Below are 24,269 nucleotides of genomic sequence, written 5' to 3' on the forward strand. Positions count from 1 at the left end.
TCCCATAGTAGTTCTCATCTACTTTTCTATTGATGGACACTTGGGCTGCTTCTATATCTTGGTGACTGTAAATACTGCTGTAATGAATATAGGGGTGCTTATGTTCTTTCAAATTAGTGTTTTGGGTTCCTTTGGATATATTCCCAGAAGTGAGATTGCTGGGTCAAAAGGCAGATACATTTTTAATTTTCTGAGGTATCTCCATACTGTTTTCTGCAACGGCTACACCAGTCTGCAGGTATTATAGGACTACCAAGAATGCAATAGGGTTCCCCTTTCTCCACATCGTTGCCAACACTTGTTGATTTATTGATGATAGCAATTCTGACAGTTGTGAGGTGGTGTCTCACTGTGATTTATATTTGTATTTCTCTGATGATTAGCGACACTGAGCATCTTTTCATGTTTGTTGGCCATCCATATGTTCTCTTTGGAGTAGTTTCTATTCAGGTACTTTGCACATTTTTTAAGTTGGGTTGTTTGTGGTTTTTTTGCTGTTGAGTTTTAAGTACTCTATAAATTTTGGATATTAATGCCTTATGAGATGCATCAGTGAATATCTTCTCCCATTCTGGGGTTGTATTTTATTATGTTGACAATTTCCTTTGCTGTACAAAAAGGTTTTAGTCTGATGAAGTCCTATTTGTTTATTTTTTTTTCTTTTGTTTCCCTTGCCTGGGGAATTATCTGATAAAAAAAATTTCTATGAGCAATGTCTGAGATCTTGCTGCCTATGTTTTCTTCCAGGATTTTTATGGTTTCTGGTCTAACATTTAAGTCTTTGATCCATTTTGAATTTATTCTTGTGTGTGGTGAAGAAGGGGGTCTAGTTTCATTTTTCTGCACATATCTGTCCAATTTTCCCAACACCATTTATTGATTAACCTATTTTTAGCCCATTGTATGTGCTTGTCAGATATTAATTGACTCTAAAGGTATGGGTTTATTTCGGGGTTCTTTATTTGGTTCCACTGATCTCTGAGTCTGTTTTTATGCCAGTACCAGGCTGTTTTGCTTTCTATGGCCTTCTAGTAGTTTGATATTAGGTAGCATCTCCAACTTTGTTCTTCTTTCTTAGAATCACTGCTAGTATGCTGGGCCTTTTACAGTTCCATACAAATTTTTGGAATATTTGATCTAGTTCTGTGAAATATGTCATTGGAGTATTGATAGGAATTGCATTGAATCTCTAGATTGCTTTGGGTAGTATTGACATTTAAATGATGTTAATTCTTGTTATTAGTGAACATGGTATGTGCTTCCACTTATGTGTATCTTCTTCAATTTATTTCTTCAGTGACTTATAATTCCTTGAGTACAGGTCTTTTACATCCTTGGTTAGGTTTATTCTAGGTATTCTTTCTGAAGCAATCATGAATGGGACTGTTATCTTAATTTCCTTTTCTGTTAGTTCATTATTAGCATAAAAAAATGCAACTGATTTCTGAATATTAGTTTTGTATCCTGCTACTTTGCTGAATTCATTGATCAGATACAGCAGTTTCTTGGTGGAATCTTTGGGGTTCTTTATGTACCGTATCATGTCATGTGCAAATAAAGACAGTTTTACTTCTTCCTTTCCAATTTGGATGCCGTTTATTTCTTCTTTTTGTCTGATTGCTGTGGCTAGGACTTCCAGTACTATGTTGAATAAGAGGGGTGAAAGTGGACATCCCTGTCTTGTTCCTGTTCTTAAGGGGAATGCTTGTAGATATTGCCCCCTGAATGTGATGCTGGTAATGGGTTTGTCATATATGACCTTTATCATGTTTAGGTATGCTCCCTCTATTCCACTTAGCTGAGAGTTTTTATCATAAAATGATACTGGATTTTATCAAAAGCTTTTTCTTCACCTGTTGATATTATCATGTGATTTTTATCCTTCATTTTGTTTATGTGGTGAATCACATTTATTGATCTGTGAATGCTGTGCCATCCTTGCATTCCTGCAATAAATGCCACTTGATCACAGTGCATGATCTTTTTGATGCATTACTGTATTTGGTTTGCTAATATTTTGTTGAGGATTTTAGCATCTATGTTCATCAGGGATATTGACCTATAATTTTATTTCTTTGTAGTGTCTTTATCTGGTTTTGGCATTAGGATAACGCTGGCCTCATACAATGAGTTTGGGAGCCTTCCTTCCTCTTGAATTGTATGAAATAGTTCGAGGAGAGGTATTAGTTCTTCTCAGAATGTATGGTTAAATTCACCTGTGAAGGCATCTGGTCCAGGGCCTTTGTTTGTTGGGAGTTGGTTTTTTTTTTTTTTTTTTTTTTTTACTGCTCCAATTTCACTGGGTGTAATCTGTCTATTCAGATTCTCTGATTCTTCTTAATTTAGTTTTGGAAGGTTACATGTTTCTAGGAATTTATCCATTTCATCCAGGTTGTCCAGTTTGTTGACATATAATTGTCCATCATATTTTCTTACAATCCTTTGTATTTCTTTGGTGTCAATTGTTATTTCTCCTCTTTCATTTCTGATTTTCTTTATTTGGAACCTTTCTCTTTTTCTCTTGATGAGTCAGGTGAAAGGTTTGTCAGTCTTGTTTATCTTTTCTAAGAACCAGTTCTTGGATTCATTGATCTTTTGTATATATTTTTTTTTACTCTATTTCACTTCTTTTTTCTGCTCTGATTAATTATCTCTTTCCTTCTACTTACATTGGGCTTTGTTTGTTGTTCCTTTTCACGTTCCTAAAGTGTGAAGTTACATTCTTTATTTTAGCTTTTACTTGTTTTTATAGATAGGCCTGTAATGCTATGAATTTCTCTCTTAGGACTGTTTTTCATTTTGTCACACAGAGTTTAGATTGCTGTGTCCTCATTTTCATTTGCTTCAAGGTATCTTGATTTCTTCCTTGATCTAATTCTTCGCTCATTCATTGTTGAATAACATGTTATTTAGCTTCCATGACTTTGCATGTTTTTCTGTGCTCTTTCTGTGGTTGATTTTTAGTTTCATAGCACTGTGGTCAGAGAAGATGCTTGATATGATTTCAATCTTCTTAAATTTATTGAGACTTCTTTCATGTCCTAATATGTGGTCTGTCCTAGAAAATGTTCCATGTGCACTTGAAAATTATGTACATTTTGCTGCTTTGGGGTGTGATGCTCTGAAGATATCAATTAAATCCATTTGTTCTGGCGCATCATGTAAGGCCTCTGTCTCCTTGTTGATTTTCTGCTGGAAGATCTATCCATTGGAGTCAATGGTGTGTTAAAATCCCAGACTATGACTGTATTTGTCTATCTCTCCTTTTATGTCCATCAAGATTTGCTTTACATTTTTAGGTGCTCCTATGTTGGGAGCACCTAAAACCAAGTCTCTTACTATAGACTTGGTTTTAAAGTCTATTTTTTCAGGTATATGTACTGCTACACCAGCTTTTATTTTTCTTTTCCATTTGCATGAAATATCTTTTTTCAATTCTTTACATTTAGTCTGTAAGTATCTGTCAATCTGAGATGAGTCTCTTGGATGCAGCATATATACAGGTCTTGTTTTCTTATCCGTTCAGCTACCCTATATCTTTTGGTTGGAGCATTTAAGCCATTCACATTTAAGGTGATTATTGATAAATATGTATTGCCATTTTATTGTTAGACTGTTTTCCCCTGTTTTTTTTTTTTTTTCCTTTCTTTTTTTCTTGTTCTTCTTTTTAAGGCAAGCCATTTAACATTTGTTGCAGTACTGGTTTGGTGTTAACAAACTCTTTTAGTTTTTCCTTGTCTGGGAAGCTCCTTATTCCTCCTTCGATTTTAAATGATAGGCCTTGCTGGATAAAGTAGCCTTGGTTGTAGGTCCTTGCTTTTCATCACCTTGAATATTTCATGCCACTCCCTTCTAGCCTTAAATGTTTCTGTTGAGTAATCGTATGACAGTCTAATTTGTGCTGCCTTGTAGATAACTACCTGCTTTGCTCGTAGCTGTTAGAATTCTCTCCTTATTTTTAAGCCTTGTCATTTTCATTATGATGTGTCTCGGTGGAAGCCTCTTTGGGTCCCACTTGTTTGGGACTCTGAGTTTCCTGGACTTGTGTGACTTTTCTCTTCACCAGATATGGGAAGTTTTTGGTTATTATTTCTTCAAATATGTTCTCAATCCCTTGCTCATTCTCTTCTCCTTCTGGTATTCCCATGATGCGGTTGTTGTTATGCTTCATGTTGTCCAAGATGTTTCTTAAGCTCTCCTCATTTTTGAAAATTCTTTGTTCTTTTTGCTGCTCTGCTGGTGTGTTTTTTCCTACCTTGTTTCCCAAAATGCTGATTTCATCCTCTGTTTTATCTAACTTACTATTTAATCCAGAGGTGTCTAACTAGTGGCCTGCAGGGCACATGTGGCTCAGGATGGCTATGAATGTGGTCCAACACAAAATGGTAAATTTACTTAAAACATTATGAGATTTTTAAAAGACTTTATTTATTTATTTATTTTTAGAGCAGGAAAGAGAGGGAGAAAAAGAAGGAGAGACACATTAATGTGTGGTTGCCTCTTGAGCACCCCCTACTTGGGGCCTGGCCTGCAACCCATGCATGTACCCTAGACAGGGAATCAAACCAGTGACCCTTTGGTTTGCAGGCTGGTACTCAATCCAGTTACCACACCAGCCAAGGCATGAGATTGTTTTTTTTTGTTTGTTTTTGTTTTGTTGGGTTTGTTTTGGTTTTTTATTTTTGGTGATTACACATCACAATGTATTTAATGTGTGGCCCAAGATAACTCTTCTTTTTCCAGTGTGGCCCAGAGATACGAAAAGGTTGGACACCCTAGTTTATTACTTCCAGTGTACTATTTATCACAGATATTGCATTCTTTATTTCTTGACTGATCCTTTTTTATGGTTTCTAGGTCTTTTTTCATGCTGTTGAGTATCCTTATAATCATTACTCTAAACTCTCTATCTGATAAATGGCTTACTTCCATTTCATCTAGTTCTCTGGAAAAATTCTCTTGTTCTTTATTGAGGGCCTATTTCTTTGTCTTCCCATTCTAGCTGCTTCTTTGTATTTTACACCTCAGATGTTAAACTAATCAGGTGCTTATGCTGATCATGTGCTAATCTAATCAATCTGTAATCAGCCGTCAGGCTTAAGCACAACAGTGTGGGGCAGAGTAATTCCTGTGGGTGGGGCTATTGCTTAGGCTGGTGCCATTGAGAGAGGAGTGCTCTTCCTTAGAGAGATGGCTTCTGCAGTATGGGAGTGACTCTGCACAGGGATTCTGGCTGCTGTTCCTTTAGTTTTCTCCCCAGAGCTACAAACCCCAGGCTCTCAAGTGTCTCTAGTCCACTCTAACCTCCCTTTGCTGGTACCCAAGGTAAGTGGCTGCAAAGGAAACTTTGTGTATTGGCTCTTTAAGAGGCTCCCTGTGTCTCCAGCTATCTCTCCCTGGCAGACAGATACCCTGCTGCCTTTCACAGCTGGATGTTATCTGGGTTCCTTTCCAGTTCTGGTGCGGAGGATGGGGAGCCAAGCTTGGGGTTTAGACCCCACACTTCTCAGGGGGAAACCCCTGGCTGCTGAAATATCTGTCTGGCACTTCAGCTGCTGCCAGTGGGAGCCCAGCCAGCTCCCTCATGCTTCTTCTGCACTCCCTGCCAGTCACGTTGTGCTGAAGTGTTTTCTTCTGTCTCTATAGCTACTGTTCAGTTGATTATTCAAGATGATTTCTCTACAATTTAGTAGTATATCTAGATTGGTCCTGGGGGGAGGTTAGTGTAGCTTTCACTGACTCCTTTGCCACCTTTGATCTCTCCTTCTTAAATAGTCAGTAATTTTAACACATGTAAACATCAGTGCTTTGGGTTTGTAATGCTGACTATGAAGCCTTTTGTAGGGCACACCCCGAACCTTAGGTCCCTGATGTACTCGCATTGGCCCACTGGGTGCTTTTGAGGCTGTAGGGACAGCCAGGCTAAGTAGCAAAGGTCCTTGTCCCTTGGTAATTTCACATGTAGGTCATTCCCTCACTAATAGTAGAACCTGACTCAATAACTTTGGGCAGCATCTGTAGCACCATGGTTTTAAAAAAATTTTATTTTGAAATAATTGAAAAATTATATGAGCTGCAGGAATACTGTAAAGCACTCCCTCTTCCACACATACAGAGACACTTTTTTTTTTTCTAAATTATTTCAGAGTACACTGCAAATACAATGGCCCTTTACCTCTTACCCTAGCTTTATTGAAGTATAACTGAAAAGGTAAGATATTTAAAGTGTATGATGTGATAATTTCATATACTATGAATTGCGCAGCACTATTCTTTATATGACATTTCATACTTGCTTGATTCACCTGACTTTGGTTTCCTATCTGTGAATCTCACCCATATTTTTAGAGGGGCTCAATGGTGGAACTAAACAGATGAAACAGAATCAGGCCTGAAAATCAGAGTAACCGCCCTTCATATACCCAAACAGTGTTACAGCTATAAAAACCTAGTGCAATTGTCACACTATATACCTGCCATAATAATGATAATTTACACCAATGAACTGCCAAATTGTGTGCTACCAAAGACAGGCAAATGCTGAAAAGAGAAGGCAGAACCTTCAAAATTCCTGCCCTTTCCCCTTAATTCAAGGTGGTCAGCTTCTCCATGGTGCCAAGGGTGCTGTATTATTTTCCAGACTGGTTTTTTGGCAGGTGTTGACAATGCGGGGTGTATTCTAAACAGCTTGAGTGTATACATCTTGGGCTAATGAACATTTCATACACTCAGCTTCGTATTTTTACCCTCCCTGCAAATATCCAAATGTGAGAAACAAGGAAGGCTTTATTCATGTCAACTCTATTTTATATGACCAAATTGATCTGTATTTTCCGATATATTCTGGAAGGAAAAAAAAAATCCCACACATACTTTGTGGTTTCATATGGCTACAGAGTTAAGATATTTTTTTCTGGGAAACCAAAGTTTGCCATTGCATTAGATATGAGTGCTTGATATCATCCTGCATTTGTGAATTGCCCAGAATTCTCTGTCAAGTTTAGCCTAAGAAAGAAAGCTACCCTACCCGGAAAGAGGAAGCAAGTCAAATAATACACCAACTCTAGTCTTTGAGGTCGAGTACAGCATCCTGTCTTCCCTTCACTAACACTGAAGAGACATGATTAACTGCCTCATCTCTAAGTGGGTAAAACCACAAATTACTGCAAAGTCTGTCGAACCGAGTCTGTAAAAATTTCTTCTAATAATTTGGACAAACCATTCAAGTGGTCAAACTTTAACATACCAGTAATCTGTCAAATAAAAAAGAAGCAAATCAACAGATTTTAAAAAATAAACAGCTGTGTGTTAATCAAAAATACTTTTGTACTTGAAATTCATCTCTCTGGAAAAAAAATGGGTATAAATGATATTAAAAATAGTCATCCTTAATATTTTTTTACCAAAATGTTAAGTCTTTAATCTAAATTTAAACTTCAGTATCATAGGGATGCTCATTTTTTTTTACTATCATCATTATTAAAATTTTGCAAAACTTAAAATTAAACATCTTTTTTTCTTATACATCTTATGCCATAAGAGACATCATTAAAATGATGAGTTTCCAAATAATGTGAATAAAGCATTTACAATTTATCCAAAACAAATGTATTTTGTTCTTAAGAGGTATCTAATCCATTCTCTCTCTCTCCCTGTCTCTCTCTCTCTCTCTTTTGAGTGGAGTAAAGGAGGGCAATGAAGGAATTTACACTTAGAATTGTCATTTAATGTGGGCATATATTTGACTTGTGATTATAAAATAATTGTAGTCATTTTGAGTATCAACGGGGTAGTAAATTCTGATATGAATTAAAAATAAATTATATTTCTGTGAATATTCAAGGTTACCTTTTTGGGGCAGAATTATCAAAAGGTATTCTCTTTTTTAAATTTTATTTTAATTTATTTTTTCAAATACACTTGTCTCTGCCTCCCCTCCACCACTTTCCCTTGTCCCCTCCCTCCTTCCCTCCCTCAGCTCTTCCCCTTTGGTTTTGTCCATGAGTCCTTGCTATATGTTCCTTGACTTTCCCCTTCCCTTCCTTTTCCCCGCCCCCCCCTCCTTCCCTCTTGTCTCTGTTGATTTCTTTTCTAAAAGGTATTCTTCATTATGCTATGAACAATGTGGAGCCCATGTTAAGAAATCTTCCCTATTTATATGTGCATAAATATTTACTCCACAAGTACCAGGTCCACATTTGTATAAGTTTCAAAGAAGAGCCTAAGCTTTCATAAAGTTTGGATAGAGAAGCTTAAAATCCTTCCAGTACCCTACACTTCCCTGCCCGCTTCCATCAGAAAAAGTGCTCAACGGTCAAATTAAATCACTATCCTTGGATCATTGGAAGTGGAGGAAAAGACATAGCTCCTTTAAGGTTTCAGCATCCTTGTGTTTGCTTACTCCCTAGTCACTGGGGCAGCACAAAGGCCTGGGGCTGCCTCTGACCCTCATGATCAGTACCTTTGCACTGGGAAGATTCTGGGGCTGGTAGATGAGCCCAGGTCTCCTTTATGCCTTCTTTCACTTCCTTGGTGTCCTTTTCTCTAGACACACCTTTCCTTGCTACCAGCATAGTAATAATATCTTTGAGTAAAGTAAGATTGGAAGGTGAACACTGGAGAAAGGCTCAAAGGCTGTAAACTTGCATTTTAATCTTATAGCTCCATGTGGTCCAACTAAGTTCATCAGGAGAACACTGGGATTTTTCAGCTGAAGTGCCAGCAAATAGCAAAGAGTGTGCTTTTCCCCGCCCTTTTCTTCTTTCCATTTTTCTCTTTTGGACTTAGTAGGGGTAAAGGTAGGCACGGTGGGTGACCAGTCACCCACTGGTTAAGATTGTTCTTTGTTTTAAGTGACTTCTTAGCCAATGATCAGGGAAGACTCCCTTCCTTTTGTCAGAACCAGAATAGGTACTTTTAAGGTGACAGTATGGGTTTGGAACTCCAAGTGTCAGAAGTCAGTTAGGAAGCATCCAAGAAGTTCCTTAATTTTCTCCTTAAGATAATAGTAAATATTGTAATAATTAGATATTAGCCATTTTGTTTTCTCAGTTCTCTGGCTGATGAGGTCTTTTTTCTTGGAGTGTTCTAAATAACGAAGAAGGCTTTGAAGAACTTTGACCCTTTTGGCCACTACCTTACAGGAAATGAACAAAAAGCTCCATGTCCATATTCAAACTCTAGGCAAATAACCCATGAAGCCTACAAAGAAGGACTCATGATTCCAGTGACTTAAATTATTATAAGGAGGAACAAAAGGGAAAATTCTATAATGAAGAATCACTTAAGTATCATGAACGAAGGATTATGAAGAACAACCTCTGTGTACCTAACATGTAATTTTAAAAACTACTCAGTGACTTTAAGGAAAAGTTGGGCCCTCAAAACATGTGTTACAATTTAGTATATAACATTAGAGAACCCATGAAAGGAAAACATGATGAATGACAGTACTTTTGTTTCATCACATATAAAGTGGTAAGGACATGGGGAGTTCTCGTCACTCTTTCCTACAGAAGAGTACTGGATACCAGCTAATATAGAGAAGACAAGAAGGAATTGATGGATAACTAGACTCTTGAACTTCAAATTTTGGGTGCTTTCTTAATGCAGAGAAGGAGAAAGCAGAGAACACAGCCCGTAGCTAATGGCAATGTTTTTTCTAAAGGTGACCAGCACTAAGACTGGTGTTTCATAGGATGGAGTCAAAGAAATCTTAGGACTGGGTTATGCCCTCTAATTATTAAATTCAAATTACTTTAGAATCTTCAAAGCACACAAGCAAGGATGTATAACATTCACAATATGCTCTTTCTAAGCCATGTACTTTCATGATGAATGCAAGCCTTCAGAATAAGAATAAAAATAACCACATATAGTTCTTATACAAATAAATAATAATCATAAACAGGACTGCTTGGAACTGAACTCATCTTGCTCTTTATTCAAATGGAAAATTTCCCTTTTCACTGACATATTTGCCAAACCATTCAATCTAATGTTGAGAATACTTTTTCGTTTTTCCTGAATTGCTAAATCTACTATACTCTAAAATCTTTTAAGGTTTAGCTGCACTCAATTTACTTGTATAAAATATAGAAAGAAATTTTTTTGATAAATGTCTAAATGCATTATTGCTTTTAACCCTTTTAAGTACAGTTGCCTGTATTAAAGGTTTTCCATGAATTACCTAGTTCAGATAAAGTTTAAATAACACTTTGAATTTCATTCCTCCTTTAATTTCAGAAGTTATGTCATTCTGAAATTCAAAGCTTTAAAATATTCAAGTTTTGTGGTAAAGACATTTAAAGATGTCTCTCGAGAATGGTTTGTTGAAAAAAAACAGGTATCACTTAAAGTATTAAAAGAATCCTAATCACAGTTTCCTAAGGAAACAAAGTTTCAGAATTTTACAAGAGTTGTCCAATGGAAGTAAATTCAGGTACAAAGAGATAAGAAGAAGGAATACTTTTTATTCAGCACCTGCATGATTTGCTATAGCAATTTTGAACCCCTTTGTTCTGTCGGTTGTGTCTCAGTAAAGAATAGATGCTTCTGTGAAAATCATCCCCTGAAAACAGAGATGAGAGCAAGTAAATGAGTGAGGACTGATCTCAATTCAAGTCACTTCATAAAGAATTTGCAACCAAGATGAATTCTCACAAGTCTGCAAGCTTTTCCAAAGTCTAGCTTTCATGAATATTGTTTGAACAAGTTGTATAGAATGCAGTCTGTGCCCTATGGAATAGCATAATTTTTATTACCAAGGTGGGATTATTTAGGATCACCAAATAACAGGGTTAAAATGTAAAACAGCTGAAAAATCCAACAATCTGGTCTAACCTGGGATGCTCTGTCTCCTCACAGCCAATGCTCCATCAGGCGGCTTTGTCTGGCTGGCGGATTTAGTGTAGGGACTCTCATCTGCAAAGGTACAATGAAGGGTTTGGTTAATTTCCATCCAGTTTCTAATGCAGTGAAGATTTTTAGTGGATTGCAGTCCTTCTGCCAGAGAGAGGTGATATGATATGGTACAGCAGAAAGAGTTGGTGGTCCTGAGTCCTAACCTCAGCTAAGCTGTGGAACAAGTTTTTGAAAAAGCTCTGAACATCAGTTTCCTCTCCTATAAAAGAGCGATGTATTTTCTTATCAACCTCGTAGGATCGTCAGGATCAAGCCATAGTGCACATGAAGGCATAAAACGGTAAGAAGTATGCAAATATAAAATGCAAATGCGGGCTACATTCATTGATAAATAAGTATCAGTGAATATCAGTAACAGAAAGGCAAAGAAGGAATAAAATGGCTCAGTGGGCACTAAGAATAATCAGGTAGAAGAACAAAGGAAATGAAAGGAAATGTTATATTTCAGATAAGCAGATGGCAGATCATTAGTATTGCAGGGAAATAAAGACACACAGAATTAGTGGGTTCTCTAAAGAGTGAACTGGCAACCATTGCCAAATGAAGAGAGCAGGGACATTCAGGGTAAGACCAGAGCAGGGAGGTTAAGAACAGGAAAGGAATGATGGTTAGGCAAAAGAAGAGGTAAACTGCAATGAGCTGATTTGCCTTTTAGAAAGAGATGAAAATAATCGAAGAACCATAAAAAACAACGGAAAAGACAGGCTTAGTATATCTGTGTGAGTTAGTCAAGAAGCTCAATTGGTGACAAGATGTTAGAGGTGATGGGTTCATCAAATTTGAGTAAAATAGTTTTGTTAAATCTAGAAGAGAATTTAATCTGGCTTGGAACATAGGAGTAATGATCTAGGATGGCAGGTATTAGGGTTAAAGTAGAAAAGGAGAATTCTTTCTAGTTTGCATGCAGACATTTATTTAAAGTAAAAGAGATGTCTGAGTAAAGATTAGGATGTATATGGTCTCAGTAAACATAACGTAAAATAATTATCCAGCATACCTACTCAGGCCAGATGACTCCAGTATTACTTCTGGACACATTATAAGATTGGTTTGTTGTTGTTACAATAGGAAATCATTAAATGTTTAAAAAGAATCATATTGTGCTTGGCAAACTACTAAATGTTAACAAGGATTTAATTCAGCAACAAGGTTTTGTCATGTGAAAATATTAATTCTCCCATCTAAGTGGTTTGTGTTTTAAAATTAAGGAACTCGATTTCTCTCTAGGACGTACTTCTGGTTGAAATGATTCATGATTTCTTCATAAAACTGAGATGATCTTTATAAGCAATGACAAAAAAGGAAAGATTAACACTGCTCTAAACTGCAATTAACTTTAAAAAATGGAAGTCACACTGTTTTATGTTTGTATTCCATTTGTCACACAACTCTTTATATTTTCCCAACCATAAACTACCAACTCTCAGATACCAATACAATGAACAGCATCACTTTTGCTTATGAAGCAGTAACCTAGACCTTGACTGTTTACTTGCAAATGCAATTTTGAGTATGATCACAAGCCATAAAAGTCTCCATTTGCCCCACCATTCTTAACTGAGCATTTGAGTGCTTTCCACAGTGTTGTCTGAATAACCAGGCAATGTGCTTTACATTTATATAGCAGTTACTAAAACACATTTACTATATGTTAAAATCTGGATCCTTATAAAGCTAATTAAAATATATTTTCTTTTCTTACCCCAAAACTTTGAAACAGTATATTTACAAGTAGCACTGAGCCAGGGGATACAAATCATAACAACCAGTTTTGGGGATAGCATCTTGGAAGCCTGAAGGTTTTTTCAGTTTTTCAACTTGTCAAGAGTCCAGCCTATTAAAATCTTGTTTTGAATCCAGTGTTAGATTTCTTAAAAGGCAAATAAAAGATTTGCCCAGGAGATGCATATTTTTTTTTGTGGGTTTTTTTTTCTTTGCACTTGATACTCTATTTTAAGAAGCCATTTAAAAAATTACCCATTTTGTATTACAGAAGTAGTCAACCCTGATAAAATTGTTTTCCTCATTTACAAGTATACTGTATTTGAACACAGAGCTGAGCTGGTCTAGTTATGCACATCCTGAAAAGGTTGAAACTGAATTATAGATGGCCACCTGGCCAGCTTCCATTCCCCAGCTCCTGTCCGCATTATCATCATTCAGTGTCCTTACCGAGAGAGGTAAAAGTAGGCCATTACTGAGAAGCCAAAAGTTGTATCTATCAAAGAACCAGACTGAAATAAGTTTTATATTATCTAAAAATAGCTTGCCAAAATCTATCAAGATGAAAGCAATAACTCCTAATGGGGGTGAGGCAGAATCTTGGCAACATTTATCATGAAAGTAAAAGGAGAGCATACCAACAGAGCAGCATGGAACCATTTAACATTTGTTTTTAAAGGAAATTTCCTCAGAGTATCTCTTTATTTCAAATTTCTAAGAAGCATTATGAGCCTTTTATAAAAAGCAACCCATCACAGAGTGAACACATCAACCCTCATAATACGATTTACTCAAGATCAACTCTTGATTCAAACTTTGTCTGGAAATAGAAACGGAGGGAAGATACTGAATGATTCAATGGCAGATGGTCCCATAATAGGATACTAAAGGCCAGGAATGTCTGGGGTATATTTTCAATCCTTGAACATAAAGTCATGGAGAGCTATGAGTTTTTCATATGGCCTTTAATGGATATTTGTAAATGTACCACTAGAATTTCATGATCATAAGGGATGATCTAGATCACTCTTTCATTTTATAGTTAGAACTTGAGGCCAGAGAGGTAAATTTATAGGAAATATCTAGAGTATGTCTAAAGTGCATTTCTTTTATTTTTCTTCCCAAGCTCTTTCCTCTTTATGCATTTCCTCTTGGATGGACAATTAGATTTGCTAGGTTAACAGGTACATATTTCTGTATCACACAGGCAAGTGAATGGACACAACGTTCCAGGAGAGACCTTGCATAATGTGAGGTAATTCCTATAAAAACGATTATGAAAATGAGTAATCATAGCCATATATATATATACATATGATATATATAATATATATACATCTTGTGTGTATATATATCATATATATAAACAAACCCCATTCCCCTGTCCTCCAAATATTTGTTTGCCTAAAATGAACTACACTTAAATTGTACTACGGAAACAGTTTATTCTTGTCATTTCATTTTTTATGCAAAGTAATAAAATAAAATGCTAATACAGTTCACTGTTCCTTACTACGGTCCTCAAAGTTTCACTGAATTATAAGATCTGTGTAAACACTTCTTTATCAGTAAGACACTAACTAGACCTTCAAGTTCCGTCCAATTACATATGAATAAAAAACTGACCAAATAACAATAATCAGTAAGTAGATAATATTTCTAGAACAGTGCCTGACACATCGTATGCATTCAGTAAATGTCTGCTGATAGATGAATGAATTGTATTCAACTTTTCAAACTAAAACATTTGTTGTAAATAAGCAACCTGAAGAAAGTCAAACATTTGTTATGAGCTATCCTCTCTCCTACCTCTGATTTTTTTCCCTAGGGGTTATAGTCTATGCCATTTAAAGTCATGACATCATCCAACAGCTATTGAGTATTGACTTATAGCAGGTTAAAAATCTGTGACTCTTTATAAAATGGATAATAAAATATTTCCTTTAATTTTCATTTAGATTACAAAAGGATTTATTGAACAATCTTTAAAATAATGCCTTCAAGCAAAAGAATCCTGACTTTCATACCAGACTCCCCACCATGAGTTTAATGGTGGATCACATTAACAAGGGATCCTTATGGAAATTCACTATAGGAGCAAAGCAGACATTCAGCTGGTGAGCTAGTGCTCACTGAAATCAATGTTGAAAGTAATCACTACGCGCATCTCAGGGTTTCAGAACCATCAGTCTTTTCTAATGACATCTTAGCAGATAATCACTGTCACACATGATGGCCACCCTCTGTCAAAGGGGCTGCATATTGGTCTTAAGAAGAAAGAGCATAGGAACCACTGCCAGTGTTATCCCATGAGGCGAGGGAAAATCCCCTCCATTAAGAGAAGAAATCAACACTGTAACAAAGGCACAGAAAGGGCTTAGTCAAGCATATATTTAAAAAATAGTGGAACAATGAGGGGGGAACAATCTGTCCCCATCACTGCCTCCATTTTGGCCAGTCTCCTCACATGCCAAATGCCAGAGAGGCAAACAGAGACCATTTGTTTTGATTACATATTCCAAGTGAAGCTGGTGTTATAAACTTGGAAAGCAAGCAGCAAGCACCTAAGGAACAACGCTTCATTCTGCATCACAACCAAGACCCATGTAGGAGCCGAATCACATCTTGTGGGATTGACTCAGGTCCCCTCGTATCATGTCCTCAAATGGTTGCCAGGCATCAAATAGCTCCCATGTGTAATCAGCCTGGTTCTTGTCTCCCCATCTCCTGCCTCTCCCACTGCCAGGGTCTAGGCTTCCCAGATGAACTGGATATGACTGTGGTCTCAAAAATCTCTAGCTATGTTCAGGGCTTTGTTGAAGAAAAAAAAAATTTAATTTCCTTTGGCTGTGACTAATCAGCCTATGCTAAACAATTCCTAGCAACTAATTATGCACAATTGAGGCACCTGCTAAGCCAGCAGATCTCTTAACTTCTTGATGAGAAAAAAATAAAAGGCACTTTGTGCAATTAAACATTATGACCATTTCCTAGCAGTGGGGAGACAGGCAGCTCATGCAACAGTGTTCATGCATGTCGTTACAAACTCAAAAGAAAACTCTGTTTTCATGAATGAAATCCATTGTGAAGGAAGTAATCTGTCCCTTGATGTCAATTACATTCCACAAATTTAGCGCCTACTACGTGCAAACTAAGAATCAATTGGATAAAAGATACTAAAACTTTAAGTAGAATGGTGATTGAGGAATCCTTATTACTTCATAGGTTTGCGACAGGAACGTGTGCTTCATTAGCTGAGGGGGAAATGAGCACGGGCTTGGGGTGCGGGTGGGGGTGGGGGATGGAAGGAGGAGGGGAGGGCCGCCATGATGAATTGATCCAGAACTTTGCAATCAGAAAAACCAAGGAACAGGTCATTTTAATCTTCAGCTAACAGGGAGGTTTTGTGTGGTGTGGGACCATGATCTTCTCAGTCCTCGGGGCCTGTGAACATTTCATCTCAGCCCAACACAGACATCTTGCACGCTGGCTGTTTCTCGCAGACTCTAGATCTCGAGTTCTGTTTGCTGCCTTGGTGCTTTGATGGCACATGAAAATTTAAGCAAGATTTCCTGAAGGGTAGCTGTCAAAGGGTTATGATAATAGGATTTATACAAGTATGTCTTTCTCTTCTTGTTAAAATAATGTATAGCTCTAAGCACAGTGCCCTGCATAATTTAAAGAAATGCAAACTCAACAATTTGGTCTAAGACTCCTCTTCAATCTCAAATAGTTCTTAATTCCAGGTTAAAATAATATTGTTTTTCTAGGGTCATACAAAAAGTGCACCCCTAATCTTTCCTCAAGTCAGAAGTTTCTGGGTCCTATATAGTCTCAGCTGTATTGTGCTGGCATGTTGAGGCTATGACCGACAGCTGCTTACAACTGATCTCAATGACAATGAATTTTCACCTCCTTCCCTCACATAACTAGTTGTAAACCAGAAGGGAGAATGGTCCGAGCTTGATGCCAGGAGGCAGAGGCAGCGCTCTGCTGTATTAGGGGCTCTTTCCTGTCAAGAGTTGATTTCCGCATTCCAGGGGTCTACTTTCCCTCCTCTCTTTTGTTATGTTTTGCCTTTGCATGGCATTGAATGTCTATCCTTGGCTCTGTAGGCTTTCTTACAGTTTTATAATCTAGATGCAGATGTGCTTTATATTATTAAAGGGGACCAGGTCTTTTGCTTTTGAACATAAAAAAAAAATCATCCAAACAGAACACAAATTCATTTTTAAACAAATGTACAGTGGTTTCTTCACAATGGTAGAATGTCCTCAAAATTATATTAATCACAGTCACGCAACCATTTCAGGGGTTCAATACTACAGCTAAAAAACCACCTCTCATACACATGTCTGTGGGGAAGGACACCCCGGCCTAGCTCTCCCCTGTTGCTCTCACAGACAATGATGCCAGTGTATGGCTCAGGCATGGTTTCAAACATGGTTCAGTGGCTCGGTATTTTCCCTTCTTTTTTTTCCCCCTGTTCACAAAGTTTGTGTGAACTGAAACAAATGTCAACTGCTGGCAAGTTAATTTATACAAATCAATGATCAGACAGTCGCTAGTGCTGATAAATTTCTAAATGAAAATGAAAAAGAAAGTGTTACCACCACTATTCAGACAGAGTTTCCAATATACAAGCTGACAGTCTGTTTCCACACCTAGCATCCTGGAGTGATAGAAAGCATAGCATGAATAGAGTGCATTTATAAGCTTGAGTAGCATTTTGGATCTTGGAGAACAGACTACTTCCTCAGGGTCATGGATGAGATGGAGGCACAAGGACCATAGGTGACTGCCTGTGTGTGCCAAGACCCACTGTGTGACTCCCAGCACCCTCCTTCGTGTTGACATGTGTAGTGGCCTTCGAAACAATGCTCCAAAGGATGGTTCCAATATGTTGAGGACAAGTAAGCTTCCTCCAGAAGTCTATTTTAATTCATAATCAAAACAGTAAAGCTACAGATGAGACTTTGTGGTAATGAAGAAAATGAATTAAGCCAGCAGTTATCAGAGTGTAAGATAGATGGAAGGAAAAGTAAACCTCAGGTTGAAGCCTCTGGTTGTATATAAGGGATGTAAAAATTGTGTGAAGAAATGTTAGGGTTTTATTATAATCTTATAACATTTTGAGATGTTTCCTTCATTATACATCAGTGTGATTGGTTTCCTCTAGAAGTAATCCTAATAATTTCTTACAGACCCTTTCTTCTGAGTTTGTGCATCATTCAATAAGTAGTTCAAACAGACTTGTGTCAACCAGAAGACTTTTTAAAATGTCAGTAATACTAATAATGCTATAACAATTATAGCTAACACTTATTGAGCACTCATTAAATGCCCACATGAGTCTAAGCACTTTAGATGTATAACCTTATTTCTTCTTACAATAACTTAATGCAATTAAAATAACAGGAAAAGACAAGTTCACTTTACAGAAGGAGTTCTAGTTTTAAGGAAGAACTTGCCTTTGTTCATCCTAAATAGCAGATTCCAGAGGGACTTTTAAATGAAACGGTTATTATGCTATAATGGAGACTAGAGCAGTGTGGGTGTAGTACATGCCCAGCACTGTGCTTAGTACCTCATATACACATGGTCAATACTTGCAACAATGTGATTGCAGAAGTACAATTATACCACTTGAAATATGGGGATACAGAGGCTTATAGAGATGAAATGATGTTCCTAAATGTTCAGAAGAAGAAAAGTGCAGAAATGAAGCTTTAACTTACATGTCTTTATAGAGTCTGTTCACCACCAGGATATACTATTTATCAAAATCTGATTCATATAATTTTTAAAGTGTGTGTGTGTGTGTGTGTGTGTGTGTGTGTGTGTGTGGTGGGTGTATATATGTCTGGGTCTATTCTGAATGACTGTATGGCACTGATAGAGGGACTTGAGGCTGCCTTGAAGATGTCCTGGAATTTTAGGCTAAAAAAGAAAATATGTCTCCCAGTTTATAGGTCTTACTTCTTTGTCATGAATTCTTGGTTTAATTTATGATGTAAGATTCAAGGTTTTTCATGGCACATTAAGAAATCATTTGAAAGAATGCCTTTTACCCAATAACCTCCAAGCATTTTAGGAGATGAAATCTGGCTGGATTTATCTAACTCCTCCATTCTATACCAACCATTCTCTACTGATAGAACATTTATGAAATGGATCCTCCTACAAGTAGTTTATCACCTTAAAATGAATAAATAGCGGGGCACTCTCTTCTCTCCTTTAGTATTCCAGATAACATGTTCATAGCCTGCTGCTTACAATATCTCAAAGCTTTCATTAGTGTCATGTGGCTGGAGGGAGAAAATAAATCTTGGACCAGGTGACACCTAAGAATGCTATGAAGAAAATGGTGGTATGACTTGCGCAGTTGACAAAAGAGATCGTCAAGCACGTCTTTGTTCTCCCTCTGGCTCTCAAGCCCATGTCTTTGAATAGCCAGGCTCACAGTAGGGGAGCTGCCCCCTCCATTCTCAGGCTCAGGAGCGCCTCCTTGCAGCAGGGCCCCTGGATACACAGCTGTGGACTTTCCACTAGATTCAGGAATTTCACAGGGAGTGTTCGAAACCCAGCTGATTAACACACCTATTAGCCATTCTTCCCAAGACTGTCATCTCTTACGGCCGTGGCTTATATCAAGACGTTTCTCGGAGCTCACTTTTTTTTATAGTTTTGAAAATTCCCAGATTTAACCCAATTTCTAAGTGTGAACCCGTCTCCTTACAAACCATTTTAGAAGCCGAACCTTCTTGCCACGAGGGAGGGAGGTGAGGATCACTTGTGGATCCCTTGGGCATAACATATTTCATACATATGCCTTGAGTTGTCACATATTTTGCTTTATTAATTCATTGCTAGGTCAAGCAATAGCAGATGACTGATTATCAAACAGATGACATGTGTTTTTAATGCATGATTAAAGCGGGATTTATCATGGCTGTCAGAATCCAGGGAGTCTGTGATTATCGTTATTTAAAGCTGTACTTTGGATATTCCCTGGTTTTACATTGAGAGGCAGTGATTATATGAACAAAATCTTATGAGGGTGTTAGACCAGAAGTAATTTTTTTATGGAACATACTAGACCCATTTTCAGAGCACTGAAATTTTACTTTATCTGATGGATGAGGAAGCTGAGTGATAGACAAAAACTAGCAAGGATGCAACAGTGGCAACTACATGTTTCTATGGTAGCACTTATTCTACCACCTTGTGACCATCAGCCTGCTTCCCTCCATGGTATGAACTCCTTTGAGAGAAGATTTACTTTCATAGTCATAGATATTATTACCCCCATTTTCACAGGTGAGAAAACTGAATCTCAGGGAAGTTAAAAATCTGTCTAAGGCTAAGCAGCTAATAAGTGGCAGAGACATGGTGCTAACCCATGATTCTGACATCAACGACCATTCTTTTCCCAATATTCCTGCACCGCCTCAGTAAAGAGTTTGCACACACACAAAAAAAACAACCAAACAACCCTTAGTGGGAGCAAAGTCTGTTGTCTGACCATTGTAAAGGAACCTGAGTGTTGCCTAAGCCTGTCTCCCACTGTCTATCAAAATAAAGAGGTAGTTACTTGACACATGTTTATTTTCAAGCCTATGGGCTACCATTTGCTGAGCTTTTAATTGGAGAAATTCATTGGTTTTAAATGGTCTATTATGACTCAATTTGTCAGTGGCAAATGAAAAATTAAAACCCAGGTACCTAGATTTAATAGTCCAAAGATTATCAAATTATCTTCATTTGCTTCTGAGACAAATTATTCAGACATACAACTTCCTCACGAATTACTTGCTTGTCTAACTCTCCTTGAGTTCTGTCTACTTCATCAACTTTACTACTTTTTCCCATAAATCTTGCCTGAATTTTTTTCTTCAGCTTTTATAGTTAATTAGGATGAACAAGGAAAATGCAGTTCAACTCCAGAAAATGTAAGTATTTAATTTTGAATGACTTGGTAGAATTATACTCAATAGGACTCTTCCAATTTTCCAATTAACAAGTTACTGACATGTACAAACACCTAGCATATTAGAAATCTTTTCCTTCTATCACTGTTAGTTTCATTACTGACTTTCGGGTTGGCTTTCAGGACACTTCAGTCATGAAAGTAGTCATATAAAATTATTGGATTCTATCAGCAGTAATACCTTAGGGGAGTTTCATTTATGATAAATGAAACTTTCTTAGCTTCATTCTCAACTGCCATGTAATTTGCCTTAAGGTATTTTAAAATCACATCATCAAAGCTTTAGAAGGGTACTCCTACGCATTTATCTCCGAGCTATAGTATATTTTAAAACAGATTTTTATGAAATTTAATATTGACAGAGCAACAGGCAACTCAGTATTTTTCAAAGTAAACATTGTTTAAAATTTCTAGATTAGTGTCCATCAATGCCATATGAAACACGCAGAAAGGAATATATCCACAAACACATGTACGCATACATAGAAGGTCTGTCCAGAATAAGTCCAGCCATTGTTAATATAGAGAACAGTTTGCATGACATCCATGTCACCTGGCAGCAAAGAGGAGTGGACTGGCACACATATGTGTGAACAAAGACAGCTGCACTGTACTAGTCAGTGGGGGTGGTGGACACCTTTTGAGTTAATACGTGTACATGTGGCCATGGCATTCAAAAGGACTGAATGAGTAGAGCAATGAATCTGCATCAAATTTTGTGTTAAGCTTGAACATTCACCCATGGAAACCATTCGGATGACTTAGAAGGCTGCAGATATGGGCAAGTGGTGATTGAGAGCTTCATCACAACAATCCTCCTGCTCATGCATCATGTCTCATGCAGAGTTTTTCGGCAAAACATCAAATCACCCAGGTGACTCAGCCCCCCTACAGCCCAGATTTGGTGCCAGGTGACTTCTGGCTTTTTCCAAAACTAAAATTACCTTAGAAAAGAAAGAGATTACAGACTGTCGATGAGGCTCAGGGAAATACAATGGGGCAGCTGATGGTGATGGGGAGAACTGTGCGAGGTCCTAAGGTGCCTACTTTGAAGGGGACTAAGGCATCACTGTGCTATGTACAATGTTTCTTGTATCTTCAATAAATGTCTCCATTTTTCATAGTCCATGGCTGGATACCTTCTGGACAGACCTCATATATTTCAGAGACGTCGTCATCCATATCTATTTATGAGCACTTTTAGGAAAAATACACATATGAACAGAGGAACTCAGAGGACCCTCTATCCCTAAGATATCCTTTCTCTCTTATCCTTCAGGGCAAAATACAATGGGTGGAAGATGGGGAGTTCCACCTTTATCCTAGTGACTTCTTATTGAGCCCTGCAGTGGGATGACCAAGAGCTTAGGGCTAATGGCAAGACCCATGATGGTATAGAGCTTCTGTGATATTCCAGAAATTTCAACTTTTTCAAAATATATGCAAATTTGTGTACTAATTTATATAGTTTATAGACTTTGGAATTCTACATTTAGGACTGCCACATTCTATCATAGCTGCTGTAAGAGAAATTGTAATTTAGCTTGGAGGCAGCCTACAAATATGCAGTGTGGGTAGAAAAACAGAACAGTTATGGGAGAAATTTGCTCATCTTAGTGGTCCAAAGTGAAGCATTCAAGCACCACATAGCAGACATTGTTGAGGTGGGCATGATTGCCATTGGATAAGTACTGTCTACATATCCACTGCATAAAAAAGTAGCTTAGAAATACTATGTGTGCACTGTAGATCTATTGAACAATTTGGGTACCGATTTTAAGTGTAGCTTGCCTTCACATTTCTCCACTGAAGCATAACTGCAGCCTTTATTGACTTCTCTTTTGTTTAAGACAAGCTTAACAAAACACTTGATATTGACTGTGATAGAAAGAGTAAACAACACATAATGGTTATTCTGGGCACAATAAAGCTCAGATATTTGCTTCTTTGACAATTAGGGACACGTTGCTTGAAATAAGTAGAAGTATTTGTGCATTATCTGAAAAATGTCACATTTATGTAAACAGAGACCATAAAACTGAAATATGTGACACTGGTGCTTCTCCTGCCGGCATCTTCCCTCCACGAAACGATTGCAAGCGATGCTGTCTTTATTCCAATTATGAGAGGTTTTAGCTAGAAATCTATTAGGTCAAAAAATTCTGTGTTAAACCAAGTGTAAAGCTTTGCTACCTTTGTTAAATATCTACAAACTTAATTGGAAAAAAAAGTTTCATTTGGTGAAGAAATATCAGAAAGCCCCAAGCAACATGCATAATTAGACCATCTTTTTTTATTTCCTTTAATCCTTTTTTTCTTGAGACCCCAGAACTTCCTTTCTGCACTGCATATTTGTGTGTAACGGAGATGTAGTATAATGTGAAGGCTGAACTCTCACTTGAAGAGCCCTCAGAAACATTCAAGGGCTAGCTGTTCTGTGAGTAATGTCTATCAAATTTAAGGATTGGATGTACATCTGCCAAATTACCTCTTGTCATTGAGACTAAATTCTATAGGCCTATCACAAATTTTAAAAATATATAAGAGGCAGACACTGACTACATTTGTTCTTTTCTGCAGACAAGTCAATTGGATACAGGTGAGAGAAGGCAATTCCTTATTTTTCCTTTAGAACTTTTCTTCTTAAGGTTTATATCAACAGAATGCATGTGCATACTACCCTTATATTATTACACTCATGCAGTGACTACAGTTATTCGGCTATATGACTGCAAACTATTTGAACATAAGGATGTTGGAGAATTAACATGGTAATGCGAAAAGCATACAAGCTTTGTATTCATAAAATGTTTGAATCCTGGTTTCTCTTTTTCCTTTCGGCAAGTTACATAAATCCTTTAAGCCTTGATTTTTCTCATCTCACAAAAGGGGATAACAATAGCTATTTTTTCAACCTGTGAGGATTAGTTGGAAAAATGCATATAAATACTCTAGTAAATAGCACAGGATCAACAGTAATAGCTTCTTCATGCTACTCTGGCCAGGAATGATTTCATGGAACCCTTGGGTCGTGACACATGTTAATTGATTATGCTTAGTAGAAATAAAAATAATGCAAATAGAGATTTTTAAAAAACTAGAATTTATCTTATTGATTTGTTTTTATTTTACTCTGAGGGAAACACAGGACCCAAACAACAGAGAACAAAACCTGCTGTTTACACATAATGGAATTAATTAGAGATGAGTTCTGAGAGGACTAAACATGACTCATTAAAAGTGTAGTCAATCCCAAAATTACACATGAAACCTATTAAGTATAAAACACAGCTTTAAAATATAATAGAGCAAATCCTCCCAGAAGTAGAGCTTAATCCCCTAAACTAGACACATAAGGTGGACAAATGCATATTCCTTTATGGTACTAGGATACCATTTATTAATTTACCGCTTTTCTAGTGCTCTGGTGGCCTAGAACTGGTGCTCCTTGTAAAGGTTTAAATTAGAATGAGGGAAATGATTTTCTCATCTGATGCTTTATGCGTCTAAGTATCACTAATTGTACAAATCTGGCTTGTACTTTTCCCTTAAATACCTCTAGTGATATCACATTATGCACAGCCCAACTCTGAGATGCACACTCTGTCTACACAGCAAGTTTCCTACATGTTAC

At 37.2% G+C, this 24,269-nt stretch overlaps 1 protein-coding gene across 6 annotated transcripts in view; it reads right to left on the reverse strand.

The window, feature by feature from the left end:
- The window catches only part of GRIP1 (glutamate receptor interacting protein 1), a 387,281-nt gene that overhangs the window by 169,392 nt on the left and 193,620 nt on the right, over positions 1 to 24,269 (reverse strand). For all 6 annotated transcript variants that reach the window (XM_054580065.1, XM_054580063.1, XM_054580064.1 and 3 more), the window contains exon 2: positions 10,843 to 10,923. In XM_054580065.1, the coding sequence (XP_054436040.1) occupies positions 10,843 to 10,923 (81 nt within the window). The remainder of the gene's footprint in view (positions 1 to 10,842; positions 10,924 to 24,269) is intronic.

Source organism: Pteronotus mesoamericanus, unplaced genomic scaffold, assembly GCF_021234165.1.
Source record: "Pteronotus mesoamericanus isolate MK-2021 breed Mesoamerican mustached bat unplaced genomic scaffold, CSHL_Meso_final contig_56, whole genome shotgun sequence".
Classification (NCBI taxonomy): domain Eukaryota; kingdom Metazoa; phylum Chordata; class Mammalia; order Chiroptera; family Mormoopidae; genus Pteronotus; species Pteronotus mesoamericanus.